The sequence below is a fragment of the Periophthalmus magnuspinnatus genome, chromosome 21 (assembly GCF_009829125.3).
Source record: "Periophthalmus magnuspinnatus isolate fPerMag1 chromosome 21, fPerMag1.2.pri, whole genome shotgun sequence".
NCBI classification, from domain to species: domain Eukaryota; kingdom Metazoa; phylum Chordata; class Actinopteri; order Gobiiformes; family Gobiidae; genus Periophthalmus; species Periophthalmus magnuspinnatus.
In genome coordinates this window covers 16,965,993-16,991,385 of record NC_047146.1, presented here as the reverse complement: position 1 = coordinate 16,991,385, position 25,393 = coordinate 16,965,993, and the positions used below count along the sequence as shown (strand labels likewise).

General features: G+C 37.7%; 1 protein-coding gene across 1 annotated transcript in view; it reads left to right on the top strand.

Annotated features, from left to right (window-relative positions):
* ttn.2 (titin, tandem duplicate 2) overlaps positions 1-25,393 on the top strand; it is a 191,715-nt gene that overhangs the window by 61,285 nt on the left and 105,037 nt on the right. The window contains 36 exon segments of the mRNA XM_055230344.1: positions 546-836; positions 1,360-1,647; positions 2,249-2,359; positions 2,848-3,133; positions 4,220-4,403; positions 4,490-4,573; positions 5,205-5,472; positions 6,164-6,424; positions 7,815-8,024; positions 8,132-8,209; positions 8,303-8,329; positions 8,458-8,514; positions 8,669-8,713; positions 8,829-8,882; positions 9,337-9,393; positions 9,577-9,648; positions 9,942-9,998; positions 10,106-10,183; positions 10,340-10,402; positions 10,964-11,209; positions 11,364-11,792; positions 11,980-12,105; positions 12,322-12,414; positions 12,625-12,942; positions 13,234-13,281; positions 13,439-14,647; positions 14,994-15,065; positions 22,214-22,288; positions 22,416-22,526; positions 22,605-22,700; positions 23,066-23,110; positions 23,292-23,974; positions 23,976-24,771; positions 24,774-24,848; positions 25,303-25,331; positions 25,334-25,358. Coding sequence (XP_055086319.1) covers positions 546-836; positions 1,360-1,647; positions 2,249-2,359; positions 2,848-3,133; positions 4,220-4,403; positions 4,490-4,573; positions 5,205-5,472; positions 6,164-6,424; positions 7,815-8,024; positions 8,132-8,209; positions 8,303-8,329; positions 8,458-8,514; positions 8,669-8,713; positions 8,829-8,882; positions 9,337-9,393; positions 9,577-9,648; positions 9,942-9,998; positions 10,106-10,183; positions 10,340-10,402; positions 10,964-11,209; positions 11,364-11,792; positions 11,980-12,105; positions 12,322-12,414; positions 12,625-12,942; positions 13,234-13,281; positions 13,439-14,647; positions 14,994-15,065; positions 22,214-22,288; positions 22,416-22,526; positions 22,605-22,700; positions 23,066-23,110; positions 23,292-23,974; positions 23,976-24,771; positions 24,774-24,848; positions 25,303-25,331; positions 25,334-25,358 — 7,047 coding nt within the window.

Sequence of the window (25,393 nt, the reverse complement as noted above, 5' to 3'; positions counted from 1 at the left end):
GAACAATTCATAAAATCCTAAAATGTGAATTGAAATGCAAAAACAACATTATTGGCATAAAATTCAAATTTTCTTTCCAATTAGAGTTTTCATTAATGCTATGTGTATTAATGCTGTGATTGGTTAAATCCACATGTCAAGACAAAGCATAACATAGGCTCACCATTAGGAGTTGGTGTTATAAAACCTACAGGTCCTGTACATTAGACCTCATCAATTACAAATGAAACTGCAATTTAAACTAAATTGTAATTTTCTTTTCAATTTGAAATTTAGCACTATTACTGTCAGTCAAAGCATAACATCGGCTGACCATTAGGTGTAGGTATTAGGTGATTTTTTGAAGGCATCTGATTCTTAATGTAATTTTACATTAACAATTTCAGAATTCTCCAAATTGTAATACAGATAAAAAAAAAAGAAAATCTCACAACTTCAATGGTTCAGCCCTTGTCTTGTTTGTCTCGTCCCAGCCCCACTCTTGAATCTCTCTTTCGGGGTGCCTCTTTACGTGTTTTCTTCTCTGTTTTTCCTATTAAACTCAGAACGCAAAAACCCTCCAATGTTTACCAAGAAGCCCTCAGAGAACATTGAGGACACTGAGGGTAAGTTGGTGAAGATCGAGGGGCGTCTGACTGGCTCTCAGCCCATGTCTGTGAGCTGGTTCAAAGGCAGCACTGAGATCTTCAGCTCGGACAAATACGACATCAGCTTTAAGAGTAACGTGGCTGTACTGTGCATCAAGAGCAGTCAACGCAGTGATAGTGGTACCTACTCCTGCCACGCGGCCAACGAGGCAGGGGAGACCTCCTGTGACATCACTGTGGGCATTGCTGGTGGGTGTTGGAACCATCTCACTAAACATGGAAATACATTAGAATAGAATATAGCTATCAAACATTAGGCTTATATGGAAGTTTGAAGTTAATAATCATAGAATTATTGGAAATATGGTTAAAAAATATGCAAGCCTTTTTTAAATTTAAACCCAAAACCCATATAAAATGTAAAAACTAAATAAAATACCAGCTTATTTACAATGAAATAGAAATAGAAAAAAACATTTCATTTATTTTCCTATAGTCCAAAATTACAACAGCAGTCATCTTGTTGACTTGACCAACTTAAAGCTACAAAATGAAACCGTGAAACAATCATTGGTCAATGGCAGGCAGATATATAATGTTTTCATCAAATAAAAATAATAATATAAATAGAATTAGCTCTAAATAGACACACACCCACTAGAAAATAGTTGAAAATTATTACATTTTGCTAAGGCTGCTTAGCATTATATAAAAATTAAAAAAAATCAGTTGTGGCTCATACTGACAATGAATCTGCCCATTCGCCCTGCAGAGGCCAGGAAGCCTCCAGCATTTGACATCCCGCTCAAACCAGTGTCTGTGGAGGAGGGCGACAGGCTCTCCCTACGGTGCCATGTCCGTGGCTCTGCACCGCTCAAAATCCAGTGGATGAAAGACCGCAAAGACCTGGTCTCAGCCGGTAGCACCAAGATCACATTCTCCGAGGGCACGGCCTGTCTAGACATAAGCCCCGCCTCCAGGCACGATGCTGGAGACTACCTGTGCAAAGCCACCAACGAGGCGGGCAGTGACTTTACCAAAACCAGAGTCACAGTCAAAGGTAACGCTGAGAGGGGTTGCCGTGGGACAAGTAGACTCGCAATCCTGCACTGGTCTTGTATTTTCAAAAACGCTTCTTTTTTTTATGTTGTTTCTTATTTCAGTCTAGCATGTTTGATGGTGGTATTCTATGAGTGGTCCTCGTATTTTCTTTACTTTACTTTTATTGGAACTTTTTTTTCCATGTTTTTTCACCATAGATTTACATACCTAGATAATTTGTAATATAGAAAATAACACAAAAATAATCATAACGACAGAATTGATATAAAATTGAAATAATCTGTCATATTTACACTGTAATTACACATTTTTGTTAATATGCACTGTCCCTATCAAATAAATAAATAAATACATAAAAATAAAGTAAGACCACCAAGCTACGTGACACAGTCACATTTACATTTTAAGTATTTTGTATTAGTTGATTTCAGTATACATTGTATTCTGCTAGTCCCATGTTAACGTGTCCAAAAGCTGTTTAAAAACCTCAAAAATACATAATGGCTTATTCAATTTCTAAATTCACACCTCTACGCCGCTTCTCCTGATTTGAATGAATAACTTTTTGGTATTTGCTCGTTTTTTGTTTTGTCTTGCAGAGAAACCAGGAGCTGCCCCTGCCCCGGCTGAGACCCCTGCTGCTCCTCAAGCCAAGAAAATGGACAACCTGTATTTTGTGGAGGAACCAAAGCCAGTCACTGTTGTAGAGAGTAAGATGAAAAGCATACACTGGCATGAAACTGTGTATTCTACTCAAAATTGAACTCCAAATATTAATATAATTCAGAGATGTTTTGACCAGTTCATTTATAAACTTGTATTTCAAGATCAGATGGAACTTGTCATTAGATTAAAGTCTCAACTCTGAACATATACATTTTTTTTTGTTTTATTATTATTATTATTATTATTATTACTATTAGTGGAATACAGAATATTAATCCAAATCCAATTTTTTTCTGCTAAAGCAAATTGCACTTTTTATTTTTCAATTTGTTTTTTCTTGACAAAGGAAATTTTAGCCATCAAACATTAGCATCATGGAAAAATCACTGGAAAAAAGTCAAAATATCTATGCCTAAAAAGGTTGTCAAAACTCCAAATAAAATGAATATTCTGAATTGAATTAATTTTTAAGATAGATGGTCTTTTTCTGATGTCTAACAGTGCTAACCAACTGTATTCTCTGTTCTTCCAGAGGGCATGGCTACCTTCATTGCCAAAGTGGGTGGTGACCCCATCCCCAGCGTCAAATGGATGAAGGGCAAGTGGAGGCAAGTGACCCATGGCGGCCGCATCTCCATCGAGCAGAAGGGAGAGGTGTCCAAGCTGGAGATCCGCGAGGTGACCAAGTCCGACTCGGGCCAGTATCGCTGCGTGGCCTCCAACAAGCACGGCGAGATCGAGGCCAGTGCTGACATGCACGTGGAGGGCAAGAAGGAGAGTGCTGAGCTGGAGGGCGATCTGAGAGCCAAACTCAAGAAGTGAGGAACAATTTACTGTATTTCAAAAAAATAAAAACAACCATATATTTTTAAATATATAACTTTAAAGGTTGGCCTGGCGGTGGTGCTTGTCCCCTTGGAGATAGTCTAGTTAAACTGTTATACATTGTCCACAGACCCTACAACAGTAATTACATAGTGTACTTTTAAGTTTAAGTTGGCACCAACATTTTTCCAGTCTGCTACTTAACAGTATTGTGAAGTTTTTGTATAGGATGCTAGCCTGTTTTATTTAAAGGTCCTGTATTATGCAAAATTGACTCTTGTGAGCTTTAATCCATGATAGAATGTTGTTTTCTCATAAAAACCCCGGAGTTGTGTTTTGTTTCATTCACATGGTTGATTAATCCTGCATTATTAGTCTGTCTACATCTCCAAAGTTCAAAATGCTCTGTTCTACCTTGTGATGTCATGAAGAGGTAGTTTGAAGTTAACAGCTCCTTTTACCCTTTGTTCAGTAGAGATTGGCAATTCCAGATTTGAAATTATCCAAATGATTCTAGCGAAGGTGTTTGGAGTTTAAAAACACTGCGGAGCACTTCTTGTATTATCACAAGGTGGAACAGTTTTCTGTTTGAGCAAAGACTTCAACCTAAATATGCAGGGTTTGTGTGTTAAACATGTGAATGAAACAAAACACAAATCCAGGTCTGTTTTTGATGAGGAAATATTATAACATTGATAAGAAAATTGCAAAATATGGGCCCTTTAAGATTTTAACTCCACAAAAATGAACAAAATCTAAATTTGTACAAGTCATATGTTGTTTGTTCAAGATATCCACAATCATAATTTATTCTTTAATATCTTCTCTATATATTTTTTCTATTTACCGTAATGCGTCTGTCATGTGCAATCATTTTATACCTGACACTTTTTTCAGATTTATGTTTTTTTTACACAGACTACCTTATATTTCTGCGTGACAAAATACAAAATGGTTTACCTCCCTGTTAGTAATCTACAAGAACAGTTTTTATAGAACTGTTAATGTATTCACCTATGCACCTGTCTTGCATTGAGTTCACCTACTTGTTTCAAGTCCATTAAATATGTTGTTTTTAGGACACCATCCAAACAGAAGAGTCCACAGGAGGAGAAGGACATTGACATTGTTGAACTCCTGAGAAACGTGGATCCCAAAGAATATGAGAAATACGCCAGAATGTACGGCATCACAGACTACAGAGGGCTGCTGCAGGCCATCGAGCAGCTCAAGAAGGAGAAAGGAGACGAAAGTGGAAGACCGGTAAAAAACGGAAATGAAAAATAGATCTTTAATGAGTTTTGAAATTGAATAAAACACACAAAAATTGTTTTACTTTTTGTCCACAGGAATTGGAACGTGGAGACAGAGAGTCGGATGAGGACATGGCGAGACTGGTGGCCGACCTGCAAAAGAGGATGGAGAGAACTGAGGTATGAAATTATTTGTTTTTACTTTAGGATGATCTAAAGATAAGCAATGCATGATTTTATTGTAGGTATTTATAATGAAATAAGAATAAGAAATTTGTCAAAAAACTGCAAAAAGATCAATAAACTGCAAAAGTTGATAAAACAAAATATTTATGTGATAATTGACACTCAGCAAAGACATTTACAGGCATGTTTAAGCATATTTTTTGCCTGGAATTCAGAATACACTCTTCTTCAATACTATCCCCATTTTCAAATGGCCGTGATTGACAGGTGGATTAGCTAATCAGGGACAAACATGGTCCATCCATATCGGAAAAAAATATCACAGGTGATCTGAAAAACTTAGTGGATTTCCGCAGAATCAATGAGGAAAGCACTAAAATCTGTTAATCTGAGGTGAGATAAATTAGATTTTATTTATAAATGATGGGTTGGCTCAATTCTCATGTGCCACTGAGAAAAACAAATTTGATTGCATGATTACATTTGACATGGGTTGACACTCAACAGAGGATGTGGGGACCAGACTGATATCAATCTGTATAAAAACAATGTATAATGTAAAAAACAAAGATATGCCTAAATTGAGTATGTGCACTTTCATTCATCATTTGTGCCTTATCTCCAGCCTGTAACAGTGGTGAGGGACATCTCGGACCAGTTTGCATTCACTAACAAAGAGGCCGTCTTTGAGTGCGAGATCAAGATTAACTACCCCGAGATCACCCTGTCCTGGTACAAGGGCACTCAGAAGCTGGACACCAACGACAAGTATGACATCAGTATCCAAGGCGACCGCCACCTGCTCAAGATCAAAAAGTGCCAGACGGCTGACCAGGGAAACTACCGCGTGGTGTGTGGGCCGCACATCTCCAGCGCCAAGCTCACCGTTTCTGGTCAGTATAACCATCAATCCAAAAGAAAGAAATAATAAACTAATGGACTCTTCTTGAATCAAAAAATAAATACAATTGTCACAAGGAGTATAGGCAAATACCAAAGAACACCTTCAATACAAATACTACGCAACAGATGATCTCACAGTAATTAGGCATGTAACATTACTGCCCATTAGGTAATTTTGTACTGTGAAAAATATTATCATAGTAGCGAGTGAGCCAAGATGGAGTAACATCAAACATAAACAAACAAACAACATATTCAAGCAAGTCTCAGACTCTAAAATATTGATTGTCATTCGTAAAAAGTTGGTAATGAAAAGAATCCAGTTTGACAGCATTATTAAAAATATAAGGGACTATTATATTCTTCTTTTATTTTACATAGACTTTTTTTTTCATTTCACTGCAACCAGAATACAAATCATGTTTATGAATCATCATTTATAAACATTTATTCATCATAACCTACTATAAATTATTATCGTGACTACTTAAAACATGAGTATTTTTGGAGAATAGGTTGCATTTCTACCAAACCGTTGTCTTCTGCACCGTATTGCAATTTCAGTACTGTTAGCTTAATCATTTTCCAATATGATCCCTAATCATGCTAATTTATGTCTTTATGTAAAAATAAATACTCTTAACACCTCACTACAAACTACATTTCCCATTTATCTTGCAGAGGCGGAAGTGGAGAAGCACCTGCAGGACACCTCGGGTAAGAAAGGCCAGTCGTGCGCTCTGTCTTGTCAGTTGTCCATCCCGAATGTTCAGGCGCAGTGGTATAAGAATGGCCAGCAGTTAGAGCTGAAGGGCAGGTACAGGTCTGAGGTGGAACACAAGGTTCAGAAGCTCCACATCTCCGACCTCAGGCCCGAAGACCAGGGCCGCTACTCCTGCCGCTACCAGCACCTTGAGTCCTCTGCTGAGCTCTGGGTGGAAGGTTGGTACCCGGAATACCGAAAAACAAAACAAAAAAAATCGCTCCTGGATGCCACTTTCACTAACCTCTTTCAACTTCTCAAACTATTACAACTAACGCTCAAGATGTGGATTTCACTCTTTTTTGATCGTTTTGGAGAGTTCTATACCTCTGTCTTAACCATGTTGTTGGATGAAGTCTTTCAACAAACTCATCATCTCATCTGTCGCCTTCTTACATCAAACCATTGCATTTCTACATTCTCAACAGCAATAACGGCCTTTGTGGGTTTCCATGTCTAACACGGCCCGGTCTCAGAAAAACTTCAGAATTATGACTGTAGTTCAAATGTTAAGAGGATAAACACAAGGATAACATAAAATGTATTTAATATTTTAATTTGAAAATTAAAATTTTATGTCACAGCACTTTGTAGGCTCTTTAAAATGGGACTAAACACATAAACTCTGCCCTTAAGTACATTTCAAATAGACCTACTTAACTGGGCAGTATCTAGAGGACTAAAGTAAAGAGTTAGGGGCCAGGAAGGGCGGGGTCTGAATATATGAGGAGCAGGGTGATTGGTCTAACAGGTATACACAATTCAATTTCTGCCCCTGAAGCTAGGTCTTTGTAATCAAAAACACCTGGCTGTAATCCAGCTAGTGTAACATATTCCCAACACTGTGTTGAGCATTCTATAGCGCCATCTGGTGACATAGAGCAATTATCGTTCATTTAGACATGAGAATACTAATTTGTGCTAGATGCGCTCTGATATCCAAAGAATGAAAGAACTGACCAAGAAAGTGGTTCTGTAGTGACGAACAGAGACCCAGCAACAGACTTGAGCCTCACTCTACACAAGCTGCTTCAGCTCCCGACACGAGCCATACCGCATGACACAGGAGATGTGTTGGTCACGTGACTTTTCTTAAAGTGTCACACGTAGTGAGAGAACTCGACACAGGTGTTACTTTCTGAGCTCATGTGTCGACGCATCAACTGCTTTGGCCCATCAATAGTAAATGCCCTATCACAGATTAGTGGCAAAAAAGTGGACTTAGTGTTTAGTTCCACTTTAAGGAGAAAATTGTAGATTTCTTAGCAATATGTAAGCTGATACTCCCTTGACAATAACTTCTCAACATGTGCTGGCCTAACAGTGCACATGTATATGAAAATCATCAAATAAGTTCTGCTAAAAATGTAGGTTCAATGATCAGTTTCATGATTCTTACTATATAAGTGTAGATATGTAAAATGGTTCCAATATATATTCCAATACTTTCGATTGAGACTGGGCTGTCTTAACCATTTTGACGTGCCATTCACCATTGCACTTCCGTTGTGTCCTCCACCTCCCGCTGTGCCCCCAGTACGAGCATTCACACCTCTGTATCTGTTTTAGCCGAACAAATTCATTTCACCAAACGCATCCACAACGTCGAGGTGAACGAGCGCCAGTCGGCCACTTTCGAGTGCGAGGTCTCCTTCGACAACGCAATCGTTTCGTGGTACAAAGACACGTGGGAGCTAAAAGAAAGCCACAAATACAACTTCCGCAGCGAGGGCCGAAGACATTTCATGGTCATCCGAAATGTGACCCTCGAAGACGAAGGTGTGTAGAGCGCGAACAGCCCCTGAAAAAGCCCAGCAGATTTTTTTGTAGTTTTTTTGTTGGAATCGTTTTCTAAATCCAGTGTCTTCATTACTAATCCCATGTAGGCGTATACTCAGTGATTGTGAGGTTGGAGCCCAGAGGAGAGGCTAAGAGCACAGCTGAACTTTATTTGTCTGGCAAAGGTACAGTTCCTAGTCAGACGCTACTTTTTCTGCTTGTTCAATTCCGTCTATTTTGGGTTTTGTAATGCTATCTTCATTCTTTCCTCTTTACAGAGATTGAATTAGCAATGGTTCCTCTCGGTAAGTTCTTTCTCTTGGCCCGCACTTTTCTAAATAGAAATATTTTTAAAACATCAATCTTAAGTACTGTATTTATTTCTAAGCCAACATTGGGGAAAAAAAAATGAAACGTATTTCATATTCTGTAGATATCCCAGACACATCAATTCAGAGGCCTGAAATGCCTTCTTCTGTTGCAATCCAAGGTAAGAATGATTAGTATGTAGTAACCAACAAAGAAACTAAAACATAACTAAATCTTTTACCGATTTCAATAACTAAACCAACCAATACTAATTTTCAAGTGCAGTGAGCATATGATAAGCCAGTTATGACCAAAGGTTTGTATTGTTTTTTAAGAATCTACTGAGTTCTATGAATATGAAGAGGAGAGGAAGCAAAGAGGTACTTACAAAGAGGTTTTAAAAATAACAATATTGATTTTAATTCTTAAAAAAACATTTACTAATACAAAATCTTAAAAATCTATAAGTAATAATTTGAAAAAAACTTTCTTCAGTGCAAGAGTCAGCAGAGTATTCTTATCACTACGAGGAGGAGGTGGAGCAGAGAGGTAAATTTTGCCATTGCAGTATTAAAAACCTACTAGAATTCCATTATTGTCATCATCATCTTAATTACCATAATCTAAAATCAAACCAGAAGAGTAACTTTATCATATCAAACCATTACTAACATCTTCCATCTTCATTTTCATCTTAACTTTTTTGGACACTTGTGTTCACTGGACATCACAGTCTTTTCGGTTCTTCATATTAGATCATTTAACCTTCATTTTCATTTCATTTTTTTATGTAACCTTCTTCATTTGCATTCAGTATTTACAAGTTTGCCCTCTCATTTTATGGATTTGAAAAAGCTGCATTAACTTAAAACATTTGTATCAATTTTGTACATTTCTGAAGTTGTAAGTGAGATGGCAATCTTGGTACTGTGATTTGATTGGTACATATAGTTTTTCTCACTTGTTTTGTGTTTTGTCACTTGTGTGTTTGTCACATCTTCAGTCGCTGTTGAAAGCTGGAAAGAGGAGACTATAACACAACAAGTTATTGAAGCTCAAGGTATATGAGCATTAGAATATATGCTATGATTTTTCAGACGTGTTCTTGTTGTTTGTATGTACTCTTATTATTATCACTTTGTTTCACTCTCTTGATAACTTCCCAGTTCCAGGTGCCCTCTAGACCAGATTTTCTTCTTTTCAGAATTTCAGTGAACCGCATGTTTGTCTGTTTCTTCCTCAGCTTCCAGAGTTGCCATTGAGGAAACAGTTGAAACTACCAAAGTGGAAACCAGGGAGACAATCCCAATTAAAGGTACATGCAGAGTTCAGTGTCGCAGCGCTTGCGCCGCTTATCGCTCTGTCCTTAAAGCCATCTTTGTCATTTATCTTCTCCTACTAATATCAACTGCTCATAAGCTTTGTAACCTCTTTATCATTCTTCCGCTCCTACTAAAATCAACTGCTCATAGGCTTTGTAACCTCTCTTTGAAATGCCGTCTGGCTGCTACCTTTTTCTATTTTTTGCTGAGTGTGCTTTTGCTGACGCTTTCTTAAATAATTCTGAAAACATGTCCTGTATACTAACATAATAAGTGTCTTTTAAAGATGTGAAAGTCGAAGAAAAGCCCAAGGCTGCTGTCAAAGAGCCCTCACCTCCTAAAGGTATCAACATAATTCCCTTTTCCCTTATATTTTTAGTTTATAACTAAAAATATCAGTAAAGTAATAAAGTGTTTTCATGTTGTTAAATTCATGCATTGTGCATTTAGTCATACCCAAAAAGCCAGTGGAAGAAAAAGTGGAAGTAGTTTCCCTTCCAGAGAAAAAAGAACTTCCTGCTGTCAAAGGTAGAAAGCCTCCCATACTTTATAATAGCAAACATTATACATACTTGTTTTGTCTCCTCCTCATTTCTCTTAAATCACCTTAACATGTATTTGTAGTTTGCAGTGTGTTTCTTTGTTGTCCTTTATTCTAATGCATGTCAATGTATCTTATAAAAGAACCAGAAGAGTTTAAGAAACCTGCTCCTCCTCCAAAAAAGAAGCCTGAAGAGCCAATCAAAGGTATATTGCTTTATTTCTGCTGCTATGACGCCCCTGCAACAGTTAATCCCAGCTTCTTGGCACTTAACCTCTTGCGTCTGTCCCTGTGGCATTTCTGTCTCCTGAGCTATAATGGCAGTCACTTATTACAATGATAACAAGGCAAATCTTATCATTTTGCATTCTACAATAATTTTGCTGGTGCTCAGACTTAAATTACAATGCCTGTGCAAAATAGTATGCTAATGCTTATTCATATACTAGGATGGCGCCATATGTTTGGAAATGCATACAACATTATGCCCCAATCTCTATGGCTTTCATGTAGGCTACTTCTACAGTCCTGCAGTTGTTGAGCCTAGTCTCAAATGTTTTACTAGTGCACACCTATTTATAGCTTTTAAAGTAGTTCAGCTGCCACAAAGCAACATGCAGCAATCTCCTTTTGTGCTTGAACTGTCAAGTCACCAAACTAATATTCTTTCCTGTGTTTTGAGATAACTCTTACAGTCGCTTCTTAATCCCTCTTACCTGCTCTTATGTCAGTGCTAACACCAGCTCATTTCTGTTGGTTACTTAAAGATGAGGCCAAAAAGGTGGCCCCTGCGGCTAAACCAGAGCCAGAGCCTAAGCCTAAAGCCAAGCCTGAACCTGAAGTAAAGGCTAAAGCTGTGCCCAAACCTGAGCCCAAACCTGAGCCCAAACCAGAGCCCAAACCAGAGCGCAAGCCAGAGCCTGCTCCAGTGTCCAAACCAGCAGTGGAGCCTAAAGTGGAACCAGAGCCAGAAGCTAAACCTCTGAAGAAACCAGTGACTCCACCAACCAAAGGTACCATTAGTCCTGTTTTGCTGTTTCAATGTCTTATTGTCTATTGTCTATTTCTGTATGTCTTTCTTAGCTTCAATTTTTGAAGCGTATCTTAAAAACTGCTTGTCTTGCTTCTTTCTGCTTGATCCTTAATAAATTTAACTGTCATTTTAAGTCGCTGAAGAGGTAAAAGTTCAGCCTGAAGAGAAGAAGGCCGAAAAGAAGGCAGAGCCGGAGCCTCCTAAAATCAAGCCAAAGGAGCCAGAAAAGCCCAAGGAGGAAGTGCGTAAACCAGAGCCAGAGGTGAAGAAACCTGAGGTGAAGAAACCTGAGGTGAAGAAACCTGAGGAGAAGAAACTTGAGGAGAAGAAACCTGATGTGAAGAAACCTGCAGTGAAAAAGCCCGAGTTGAAGAAGCCTGAGGAGAAGAAGCCAGAGGAGAAGAAGCTCGAGGAGAAGAGGCCTGAGATGAAGCCTGAGGAAAAGAAGCCTGAGGTGAAGAAGCCTGAGGTGAAGCCTGAGGTGAAGAAGCCTGAGGTGAAGGCCCCAGAGCCAGAGACCAAACCAGAGCCTGCCCCTGCTCCAAAGGAACCTCCAAAGAAAGGTATTGAGAAACAGGAGTTTTACTATTATCCTTTTAACTCCATCAAACATTCCCTTATACATACTCTTGAATGAAACTTTAATTAAATGCTCAATTGTCTCTACTAACCTCTTCAATGATTTAACTGTGTGTAGTATATACTTAGTGTGGTTTAGCTTTTATCTGACATAGGCCTGTTGTTTTTAAGTGCCTCAAGCACCAGTACAAAAGGAGGTGGTGGCTCCTCCTCCACCTCCTCCACCTCCCCCAGTGCCACAAAAGGTGGAAAAAGAGATAGAAACTCCACAGAAGAAGAAGCCAATGCCATCTAAAGGTACCTGAGATGCTGGAGATCATGTGACTTCATCTTCATAAAGTCCTAAAAGACTAATTTTAATCAGTTTTAGGTTGAGTTTGTGGCTAACCAATTAATGTCGTCTCTGTGATGTATGTCATGTTGTTGTATTCTTGCACTCGATAGAGTGTCTTTCTTTTAAGCAATATTCTTCAGTTTAATAATTCCAGTAATAATATAACATCCTATTTCAAGTCCCTGTGGAGGAATCTTCTCCTGAGCCTCCAAAAGTCAAGAAACCTGAACCAGTTATAGAACCAAAAGAAGAATCCCTGAAGAAGGAGAAAGGTAACAGGGCATCTTTTCCTCTAATACTCTCTCGTCTTTAACTGTGTTTCTATAATGTCTGTTTTTTCTCCTGTTCATGTGTGTTGATACTCAAATAACCTGATGGCATATAGCTCTATCAAAGGTTAATTTGAGTAAAGTCGATGGTGCGTTTTAGCACTTTTCTTGATAGTCATGTCTTACGCATGTTTCTATGTCAAATTCTTAAAGCTCCCCAACCTAAACCTGTGTCCGATGAGGTTCGAGAGCCCAAGAAAGTTCCTCCCAAAGTGGTGGAGCCTGAGGCGCTCCCTGATCAAAAAACTGAACCTGATGAGCGTAAGGTGGAGGTGAAAGAAAAAGTAGTGAAGAAGATACCTAAAGAACCTTCGAAAACTACAGTGCCTGAAAAGGTTGAGACAAGACCAGTGAAAGAAAAGGTTCCTTCTGTAAAAGAACCGGAGAGGAAAAAAGTTGTGGAGATTGAGAAACCAAAGCCAGTCGAGAAAATGGCTGAAGCAAAGCCCAAAGAGGAGCTCCCTCGTAAAGGTATCACATATGCCAAGGATTTATGTCATGGCTGCATTTTGGCAACAGACATTTCAGCTCAAATCTTTAAAAATATTATATCATCATGCTTGGATAAGTAGTGGCCATTTATAAAATATCATATAAATGGCCAAAATAGTTTAAATGCAATTAGTTGCAAGGGAAATTACTGTTGCCTTCTTTTGCATAACTATTCTAACCTCTTTTCCTTAATGCTTTGTCTTGTATTGCTAACTTTCTTGATTCTCTTTTTTAAACACCTCTTTCTTGCTTAAAAAAAATCACTAAAAGAATTAGAAAGTATGAAGATTCAGAGGTCTCCTGAACAAGAACAAAAAGGTACAGCTCCATTGAAATCATTAGGGCTTCTTTTTTGTGATAAACACCTAATTTGCATAACCTCTTTATAATGAATGTGTGTTTTCTAACACTTCTGTCTGTCTTTATGCCACCTCTTGGCGCCGCCACATGACGCCTTCTTCTTAAAAACACAAAGCTACAAGCCTTGTCAAGATAGAGCAAATGAAAGGCCCTCAGAAGATGCAGGATGTGTATTATGTAACTGAGAAAATGTCCACCACAGAAGAAGTTTGGGAGCATGAAGATGTAGTGACGGAACAGGCCAAACTGTTGTACGAGGAGGAGCTTTCTCTTTTGGCAAAAACAATGGTCCAATTATCAGAGGTGGACGTTTTGACCTCATCCAAAAAGGAGAAAAAGTCAGAGCTGAGACGCGAGATATCTGTTACTGACTCAAAAAAAGAAACACAAGTTACTAAAAAGAAGTTAGTGTCAGAAATATTTACAGAAGTTCAAGAAAGTACAAAACAAGCTGAAGAAGTTCAGATAAGAAAAAAAGCCATTTCTGAAGTAAGTTATGAAGTCGAATTACCCAAACCAGAGGATAAAATAGGCATAACAGAACAGATTTCACAAATAACAGTAGAATCTAGAGAGGTCCAAGTTAAGGAAAAGGGTGAAAAGAAAACCATTCCAACCAAAAAGAAAGTTATACATGAAATCAAGCCACAAAAGGTAGAAACAAAGGGAGAGCCAGAAAAGAAAGTGGTTGAGAAAACAAAAGTAGAAATTCATTCAAAAGCTGTTAAAATTACCGAAAAAGATACAATTCCTACAAAATCTGAAGAAATGGCAGACAAGAAACTACTTCTTGAAAGTACAACTGAAACTAAATTAGAGATAGATACATCAGTTAAAACAATTAAGAAGAAGGAAGTTCCAAAAGAAGACAAATATTTTATTTCAGTTGAATCTGAAAAAGAACCAGAAAAGATAGAAATGCAATTAAAGGAAGTTACAGTGATTAAAAGTGTGGAAATGTCTGTAGAGGATGAACAGAAAAAGCCTGATGTCGAGCCAAAATCCCAGATAGTTGTAGAGAGTGATCAAAAGAAAATTGAAAAAAAGATAAAAAAATTAAAGGAGAGAGAACAAGAGACAAAAACAAGACAAATGTCTAAACAGGAGATAACCACTGTGTCTATCAAAACTGAAGTAGCAGAAAAACCGAAAGAGTCAGTTGCAGATGTTGAGGCCAAAGCCAGACCCATTGAGACGAAAGATTTGGAAATTTACGCTGTAGTAAAAAAGAAAGAGGAAACAGTTCTGAAGAAGAAAAGTGAAGATACAAGTCAAAAGAAAGTCACGACCGTAGCAGAAGAAAAGAAACAAACCGCTTTGAAAGGTACAACAAGGAACATCTGAACTCCAGTCTCAAAGGGGAATTTGTCATTTCTCTTGAATTTCTGACATTACAATATTATATGTCCAGAAATCAGAGAAATATCGGCAAATTTTCTGGGTCATTGTCATTCAGTACTTTTTCATTTGATGTAATGTTTGGACGCACTCTTTTTTATGCCAAACTTTCATCCAACATCCAACACCACATTCCATCAACCTCCATAAAAATCTTCCTCATTTCATATCCATTGTGTCTGTTTATGCTGTATCATGGCTTCTTTTTTGGGCCTTCAATTGTTACACTCTTGCTTTTTTACTCTTAATTCAAACTCTTTTTTCATTTTAAGAAGCAGAATTAAAGCCAAAGAAGATCCCCACACCTGTGGTTCTTGAAGCTCAAGTTGAAACTCCACAAAAAGGTACAGCCAAACATCTTCAAAACTCTTACAGTATCTTTCTAATGTACTTGTTGTATTTAACTACAAAATGTCTGTTTTTATTTTTTTTCTCCCTAATCTCTTGGCACCGATTCATGGTGCTTTTTATTTTACACATTACACAATTTTAGTTGTTTTGATTAGTAAGAAACAGTCTCAAATGGATGTCTCTAAAAGGACATTTGCTTCTGGGGAACTAAGCCAACTGGAGCCCAAGCAACAACCCAGGGGTGAAACATCTGTTACTGATAGTTTTGATACTGAGGGTCTTACACCATCAGACAGGGCAAAACCAAAAGAACAGATTCAAAGCATGAAAGGTCAAGCTAAAACTGTAAAAACTTTAGATGGAAAATTAGAAAATACACTTTATGAAACGTATCACCCAACAGCTGGAGGGCTAGATGTGTCAAGTGAAAGCAAGTCAAAACATTCTAATACAGAAAGTAAGACTAAGAAACAAACTTTCAAAGTTAGGCGTCAAACAGCCATTGAACATGATGAACATTTTGAACAAGGCCAAGAAGCAAAAGTATCTGAAGAACATAAACAAGTGAATATGAAGGCTTCACTTGGGCTAACGATGGAGAAAACTGATTCCAAAAAAGACACCCGACAAAAGACTGACATACCGCAAAAGATAGCTGAAAAAGACTACCTAAAACCCAAACTTGTTGAAGATGCAGCTGAGGACAAACAAATGAGTGTGGCCAACAAGACCCAAATTTCAGCACAAGTAGAAGAGGATAAAGGTAAAAATGACACAGATGCAAATGGAAAGCCTACCAAGTCTAAAGGCATTGTAATTGGAAAAAACAAGTTAAATTTTAGTACAGTTGATGACAAAATGTTTGAAATGGCACCACTGAAGGACATAAAAGTTGAAAAAAGACCAAAAGAAGCCAAAGAGATACTTGAAAATGTAAAAACTGGTGGTGTGCTAGAAAAATCTGAAGAATCTTCATCACAAATAGCAGAAAAAACTCAGACTTCTGGACTAGTTACAAGTAAAATGAAAACGATGAAGAAATCAACTTCACCACAACCACAAAAGGATCAGAAACCAAAGGACTACATGACTGATGAAGGAATCCAGGCAATCACAGTTGGAGTTAAAGACAAATATGGAAGTGTTCAACCAGAAGAAATAAAAAACAGAGAAGCAAAACAAATGCAAGCAATGTTTTTAGATGTAGACAAAATCACATTAGAAGCTCAAGACTTAGATCCAACAATGGTTAGGAATGAGGAAATAAAATCAACCATGACTGAGCTGACACCGGCAGCAATAGTTAAAGTTAAAAATGAATATGGCAGAGTTATTTCAGTCCCAGAAACTAAGGAAGAAGGTCATCAACGAAAAGAAGAAACAGAAACAGAACACAAAATGGTGCCGTGTGTCAGTCAACAAATCTCAAATCTTTCAGAATTAGATAAAGAGAAGGAGCTGTTTGTAGAGGCGAGTGTGCAACCAAACATTTTATTAGATACAAAAGTCTTCAAAACCAAAGACAAGAACAAATTTGACAAAGCTGAGAAATCCAAAGAGCAAACACCACAATTACCCGAAATGGAAGAAATCCAATCAAGAACTGTTAAAGTCAAACATGAATATGGAACAACAACACCAATGGAAGCATCTGAAGCATCTGAGGTAACTGAGAAAAAAGTGGTTCCAGTCATGAGAGTTGCATCAGAAAGTTCCCAGGTAGTTAAAGAAAATGAATCTAAGATAGACTCTTCTCAACAGTCTCTTAAGCCAGAAGAAAGATTTGAAGACGCTACATTTAAAACAACAGAAATAAGTAAGCTGCCAGCAAAAATGAAAATAGATGCAAAGCTAGCTCATGCAAAAGAAGGAACAATTAAGTCAAATGTGGACAAATTCCTTGTCAAAAAGGAGAAGATTGATTTGATAGAAGAGAATTTCTCTAAAGAACAAATTGAAAGAAAGGCTATTATTGCATCAGAGCCTGAGGTGACCCATAAAACATCTTTGATAGAGCAAGAAGCTTTAGAAAATGCATTAGTGACTGAACAAACTTTAGATGTTCCTTCGTGTGATGTAAAAAACAGGCAGAAAATTGTCAAAAAGACCAAAGATGTCAAGACTAAGGAAATTCAAACTACAGTTGATAAAAAGTTACTCCAATCAATCATACCTATAGTTGTAGATGAATATGGGTCAGTTTCTCCTTTAGACATGCCGTCTGAGGAAATTGAGAGGAAAGCAGATGCAGTTACAATTCAATCAAATGTTAAGAAAGTAGTTGAACAGGATATTATTACATCTCAAATAATGCCTGAGATGTCTTTACGGGAGCAAGAATCAACACAAGAAACTGAAAAAACACACAAAGAAATAACAAGCACAGAGAAAACTAAGAAAACTACAAAATTTCAAAGAAAAATATCAAAATCTGCAAAGGGTACAAGCGAAATGCAGTCAAAGATGGTTAAAGTTCATGATGAGTGTGATTCTGTCACTCTACTGGACACAGCATTTGAAATAGCTGAAAGAAAGGTTTCAACACAAGCATCACAAACCGTTCAACAAGAAGATGTGAAATTAGAAACAAAACCAAAGATGGAAGACATTTCGGCAACTAAAGAAGAAAAGAAGACACAAGAAAAAATCAGAAAGAAAGAGGCACACCAGTTTTTAGATATTCAAGCTGAAGATTTGGAAACCAGTGAGAAGTCGGAGGCGAATACAGCCAAAGCAATCCAGTCCCAAACATTTACAGTACATGATAAACACCTTTCAGTTGCTCCGTTAGAATCAACATATGAAAAAACAGTTGAAAGAAAAGTTTTTGAAAATAATATTCCAACACAAAGAACCCAGACAGGTCAGCAAAATGTGAAAGTAGAAGCAAAACAACAACAGAAGACTATGGATCAAGGAGAAAATATAGATTACATTTCAGCAACAAAACATGAGAAGAAAGAACAAGAAAAAAACAAAGCCTTGGTTGATCAAACTTCAGCTATTGCCATTGAAGATGTCAAATCCAATCAGAATCTAGAGGAAAAAGTCAAAACAATCCAATCACAAACTGTCAAAATACATGATGAATATGTTTCAGTTGCTCCACTGGAATCCACACTTGAACGATTTGAAAGAAAAGTCACTCTAGCTCCTGAAATGGATGTTGCCGCACAAAAATCCCAGATGGTTCAGTTAGAAGAAGCCAACTTAGATACTCAACAAACAATTAAGAAACAGGATGTGATCTCTGGTATAGCTTCAAGAGGACACGAGAAGCAGGAAAAAATCACACATTTAGTTTTGACAGATCAAGTTATTGCAGCTGGAGATGTGGAATCTAATCAAATGAAGAAATCAAAAACTACAAAACATAAATCCTACCAGGCCCAAACAAGTACACTGCATAATGAATACGGTACAGTTGCTCCATTAGAATCAACATATGAAAGAACAGTTGAAACAAAGGTTTATCAAATGGATGGTCCAACGCAAAAAACCCAGGCAGTTCAACAAGATGTGAAAGTAGAAACAAAACAAAAGATTATGGATCAAGAAGAAAATATAGATGATATTTCAGCAACAAAACATGAGAAGAAGGAGCAAGAAACAAATAAAGAACTGGTTGATCAAACTTCAGCTATTGCCACTGAATATGTCAAAATCAATCAGAAGCTAAAGGTAAAAGTAACAACAATCCAATCACAAACTGCCAAAATACATGATGAATATGTTTCATTTGCTCCACATCTAACATCTGATCGATTTGAAAGAAAAGTCTCTCTAGCTCCTGAAATGGATGTTGCTGCACAAAAATCCCAGGTGGTTCAGTCAGAAGAAGCCAACTTAGATACTCAACAAACAATTAAGAAACAGGATGTAATCACTGGCATATCTTCAAGAGAACACAAGGAGCAGGAAAAAATCACTCATAAAGTTTTGAAAGATCAAGTTATTGCAGCTGAAGATGTGGAAACTAATCAAATGAAGAAATCAAAAACTACAAAGCATAAATCCTACCGACAAGCCCAAACAATTACGCTGCATGATAAATATGGTTCAGTTGCTCCCTTGGAATCAACATATGAACAAGCTGAAAGAAAAGTTTCTTTATCTCCTGAAATGGATGTAGCAACACAAAAAATCCAAACAATTAAACTAGAAGAAGACAAATTGAATACTCAGCAAATAATAGTTACCCCAGATGAAAAGCTAGAACATATTTCAGCATTTAAACAAGAAAAGGTGGGGCAAGAACAATATGCAAAGACAGAATTGGTATATGGGACTGCTGCTATTGCCAGTGAAGAGGTTAAAAGAAGTCAAGATTTAATGACAAAAGAAAAAGTAAAAACAATCCAATCCCAAACAGCCACAGTGTATAATGAATATGATTCAGTTGCTCCATTTGAAACCACATATGAAGAAGTGGAAAGAAAAGTCTTTATAATTCCTGAAATTGACGGGGCAACACAAAGATCCCAAACACTTCAGCAAGAGGATGCAAAGATTGATACTCAATACAAAATTAGGAAGCAAAATGAAAGACTTGAAGAGATTGCTGCAACTGAATATGAAAAGAAGAAACAGGAAGAAACTGCAAAAGACATAACTGGTAAGATTACAGCTATTACCACTAAAGATGTGAAACCTGATAAAAGCTCAGAGAAAACAGTTCAAGATGAATATGGATCAGTCGCTCCTATGGAATCAACATATGAGCAAGCCAAAAGAAAGCCTTCACTGGCTCCAGCTATGGATGTTTTGACAGTACTAGAGGAAGAAAAATACATTAAATTAGCACCGGCAAAAGATTCAGAAGCTCAGTCTAATGTGGATGAAGTAAAGGACAAAAAGGAAAACATTGGTAAAGAGGAGGTGACAAAAAAGCAGAAGCAAGTCACAAGGGCTAAAGTTGAAACCAAGACAAAGGGCACCAAAGAAATCAAACCAACAATAGGTGTAGTTCGCGATGATTACGGTTTTGTTACTGAATTAGAAACTACATCTGAAGAAGCTGAGAGGAAGCTTATTTTGGCACCTGAAACAATTATTGCATTAGAAAAGTGTCATACAATCCAACAAGACAATAAATTAAATGCACAGCAAAAACTTATTGCACCTATTGAAAAAGTTCAAACTGCAAAAGATGAGTATCATGTAACTCAAGAATTGTTGGAAAAGCCAGGACGAACTGATAAAAAGACTAAACAGAAATCAGTTAAAAAAGCTGAAGTATTAAAAGATACCCAGTCCAAGAAAGAGATCCAATCAAAAACAGTCATGGTTGAAGATGAATATGGTTTAGTTACTCCATTAGATATACCATATGAACAAATAGAAAGGAAAGTTTCATTAGCTCATGTTTTGGAGACTACTGTTGAAAAAGCAGAATGTAAAGTGTTGGTTGGTGAAAAGATTGTCCCAAGTGCAGTAGAAGACATTACCAAAGTCCCCAAAGAAAAAACGCAGAAAGAGCTGAAGCTTCTAGAGTCCAAGACGGTCAGTCTGAAAAATCTGTTTGGTAATGTCACTCCACTTGAATTTATGGACACCAAAGAGGAACAAATAGGAAGGTTTGCTGTATTGGCTCCTGCAATGGAAGTGGCTTCAGAAGAGCATTTACTGGTTGAAGAGGGAGAGCCAAAAACAGATACACTTATAAGAATTATTATGCCTGATCTAAAACAAGGCATTTCAACTAGAAAGGAAGACATTTATGAAAAACAGGGTGTTATAGAAAGCCAGAAGTACCCAACCGAAAGTTCAGATAACAAAGATGAAGCTTTTGTCGTTACCACAGGAGGAATTTTATCTACAAGTCAAACTATCAAGAAGGATTTTCATAGCGTTACCTCCATTGATCAAGTCGATCAAGGTGATTTAGAATTAAAAACCTCAAAAGCACCAGTAATGGATACTGTGCAAAGTACAGCACCCATTGTAAAGGAAGGAGACGCTCAAAGGAACACCTCTGAAAGGTTTATTGCACCAGTTGTTAACAGTGCTACTATAGATAGAATGGAAAAGATTAAAATCAACAAAAGCCAGTTACAAATAGACAACAGCACAAGGGTTAGTCCAATAGAACAAAGAGCTGAAATAACAATGAAAACATTACTGCAAAGCCCTGACAGATATACAGCAAGTGAAGAGGTAATCCGAGATGAAAATGAGGTATTTATTGAAAGTGATAAGTTATCTTTAAAATCATTAGAAAAGCAATTGCCAACTAGCATACCTAGTCAAAGTCCAGATGAACACAATATAGAGGAGTTAATAATGGAAAAAGATAAAGCTGCAAAAGGCAAAAAATTTAAAGTCAAGGGTCAAATTCAAGAATCTACTAAACCAGATCTAGTTGAGCATACAGAAATGATGGGACCAAATTCTAAGGTACAGACACTAAAACAGCAGACAGATCTTGAAGTTATAAGTGCAGAGCAAATTGAAATTGTTGAACTGCAGCTTGCTGTTGACAGAGATCAGATTTCTTCATCAAAATCTAAACCACCACATTTAAATTTAGCATCTTCAGAATTACTCGAGCCCTCAGTTAAAAAACATTCAGTTGCAGATGTATCCAAAATGCCTGACAAAACAGTTTCCAGCCAAATTGATTTAGAAGAGTGGGAATCTTTTCCCAATGCACAAACTGGAAAAATTCCTCTACACCATGTACAAAGTTTGACAACAAAGGAGAACGGTACTCACAAGGCTATCCCTATCAAGAAAGGAATTAAGATTTTGGAAACAGCTGAGATAATGTCACACGAAGACAATTTTAGAGGTATATTTTTTTTTTAAATTCACAGTGCACTGTGTTTCTGGTCTGGGCACCACTATCTTTTTTCACTCTTCAAGCGACATCATATCATCACACCCATTTTGCTCTAGCACAAATGCTGTAAACATGCAGATCTTTTTTATTATTTTTTATTCTTATCTTCACTGTTTATGTTTGCTTTTGATACTAGTATCTAATTTTGTGACGTGTAACTTACAATTTTTAATTGATGAAATCAAAAGGTAACCTCTTTCTCTTCTTTATGTGATTTCTATGTTGTGTATGTCTTGAATGTCTGTTGTTCACCCCATCACACTTGTCTGTTTCTGATTGTGGCTTAATTTCATTTTTAAGCCCCTGTTGAGGAGAAGAAGCAAACTACACCAAAAATCAAAGAAGCAGTAGTAGAGCCACTTGCTCCACAAGAAGGTATAACTTTTTCAGAATTTCTAACATTCTTCCTGTTTTATGTATGTGTCTTTTGGTTAAATCTATGTGGGTAAATGTATGTGATGAACCCATTAAAGTTACAAGGTTATAATATTTGTCTTCAAAGAAAGCAAACCTAAACCCCCAGTCAAAGTTCAAGAGGCTGTAAAAAAGCCAGAAGACAAAAAGGAAAAGAAAGTGGAGAAAAAAGTAACTCCACAAGAAGACGTAAAGCCAGGTATCTAGGGCATTAACAAGGAATGAACCTGTGCGATTTTAGCAAGATTTAACACTTTCTTCTTTACTACACACAAAGCGGTCAAGCCTGAGCCTGTGGCAAAGGTGGAAGAACCAGCTAGCAAGGTTTCAGAGGAGAAACCCCTTTTAGTTGAGACCAAAGTTCCAGAGACAGGTAGCCATTCATAGAATGTCCTTTATTGTCCATTTCATCAGCATCTTTCATCCAGAGTGCAATCATGTTTGAATGTGAAGTTGCTTTCTTGGTCGCTTAGACCTTTTTGATCTTGTCTGCCTTATTTTAATTGTTTGCTTACCTTAATAGCCTGTTTATCCGGTGCAGTATATTCTTTCACTCTAGTCACTTTTCAAGTGGTATTCTAAAGCCATTCATCTTATAACCTTCCATCATCATCCTTTTCCATGTGAATTTATGTGTGAATATATGTATACTTACATGCTTACCACTTCAAGGCCTAAACGTAGACTGTAAAATGATTATCAGTTGCTCTAATTATGACTTTTGTGACTTTATACTAGATCAAACTAAGGGACCTGTCCAAGCACCAGGAGGAGTCAAGAAAGGTAGGCATAAAAGTTTTTTTGTCTGTTCCGTTTTGTATACGACATTAATTGTATATAATATATTTGGTACAAAATATTAGTTTGGGTCATATACACAGCATTTCCCTCTACATTTCAAAAAACACTTGTTCTCTGTGCATTGTACTGTAATTTCTGTAACACCAAACCTTTGCCACCTCAGAAATGATTGCACCCAAAAAAGTTAAAACTCCAAAAGAGGAGGAAGTGGGCACATTTGAGATTCCCACTTTAAGGAAAACCACACCAAGGGTTGCCAAGGAAGCAGGGGAAGAAATGGAGACAGTAAAACTAAAGAAAATCCCCACAGCTTCCCCCAAGCAGCCAGAGGAGGTGGAGAAACCCAAGATAGCCACTACAACTAAAGTGGTGGCAGTAGAGGAGATGGTTCAAAGAGAAGAGGAGTTTGAGATTTCCTTTGCCACCAGAAGACCAGCAGAAGAGAGAAAACCTCGAAGCAAAGCAGAGTTTGTTAAAAAGCCAGAGGTTGTTGAGGCTAAAGAAGAGAAAGAGAAAGAACTATCTAAAGACTCATGGGAACGACAAAAAGCACCACCAAAAGAAGAGAAACCAGAGGAGAAGATTGCACTAAAGATGACTCCAAAAGCTCCAAAACCAGAGGAACCACCAGCACCTGAAGCTGGTCTAAAGAAGGTCAAAAAATTACCTTTAGATCAGGAAGAGCCTGAAATAGTGAAGCTAAAACCATTTGAGAAACCTGTCAAACCAACTGAAGAACCTGAAAAGGTCAAAAAGGATAGACCAGACAGGGATATGGTGCCTTTTGAAAAGAGGGAACGAACTCCTAGAGAAATAGAACCCAAAGAACCTCCAAAGAAGCCTGAAAAAAAGTCCAAAAGAGGTGGAAGTGCCTGAAAAAGTTCTGAAACCAATGGACAAAAAGAAATCACCAGAAAAGGAGCCAGAAGAAAAGAAATTGCTAATTGGAAAAGGTAAGATTCCTAAACCAGAGCAAGAGGAGGAGACTGTGAAGCTAAAACCATTTACTAAACCATCTAAAGAGCCTGAAAAACCCAAGAAGCCAGAAGAGGATAAAGAAAAGAAGCCCATTGATGATTTGAGTCGACGCCGGACAACTCCAGAGGAGAAACCAAAGGAAAAAGAACCAGCAAAGAAGCCTGAAGAAAAGAAACCAAAAGAACCGGAGGTAATCCCAGAAAAGAAAGCTCCAGCCACTGTTAAGAAGCCTGAGAAGACTCCAGAGGAACCAAAACCTGTGCATCTGAAGAAAGTAATCACCCCAAAACCGAAAGATGGAAAAGAAGATCTGGCTTTGAAACCTGTCGAACAGCTGAAGAAAGCTGAGCTAAAGAAGACACCATCTCCCAAGGTTGAGAAACTAAAGGAGTCTGAACCTATTCCCATTGAAAAGATCCCAAGTCTCAAGAAGGTGCCTAAAACTGTCTCACCCAAAGAGTCACCCATAGAAGCTGTCACACTAAAAAAGATTCCCAAGAAACCTTCGCCAGAGGAGGAAAAGGAAGCACGAAAAATCCCAATAGTGAAAGAAGTGTCTCCCGGTGCAGTGCAGATGGAAAAAGTGGACACCCAGCCGGAGGAAGAAGTATTTGAGGAGGAGTACGAGGCCCCCGAGGGAGAAGAGGAAGGAGAAGATGAGGCCTGGGATGGGAGCTGGTTCCTGTCGATGGAGGTGAACCAGAGGAAGGCGCTGTGGAGGTGCCAGGGTTTCCCAGGAGAGGTGAGACCAGGCTGGCCCTTTCATTTTTGGACTGAAAAAACACCATCCTCCCCTCATGGATAATAATCTTCCTTCATCCAAACATCATGTCCATCCAAGCTTTTTTTTTTTTGTATTACCTTTCACATGTTTACCTGTTTTATCTTTGTCTCATTCACCATGTGACCATAGTCACTAGCCTTCATTTGGCTGTCTTGAGTTAAAAAAAAAAAAAAAATCACATCTCCATAATTTTGTATTTTGTCTGTTAATTTGTTCATTTTTAATTTTTTCATCTGTTATTTCTGTCATTTGTCACTTCATTTCATTTTAAGTCATGTCATTAGTGTCCATCAAGATTGTAGTCAATATCCTAAGAATATAATTTTTCCTCCTTACTACTTTGCATGTACCCATTCGATTTGCTTTAGCACTCTCGCTTGTGTTACAAACTAATTTTAATATTTCTGTACAGAGGGCCAACCAGCTGGAGAAGAGGGAGGGAGCTGGCAGAGGGCAGAGGGCTAAGACGTAAGTAAATATATGTAATGGTCAGAGTAAGTCTT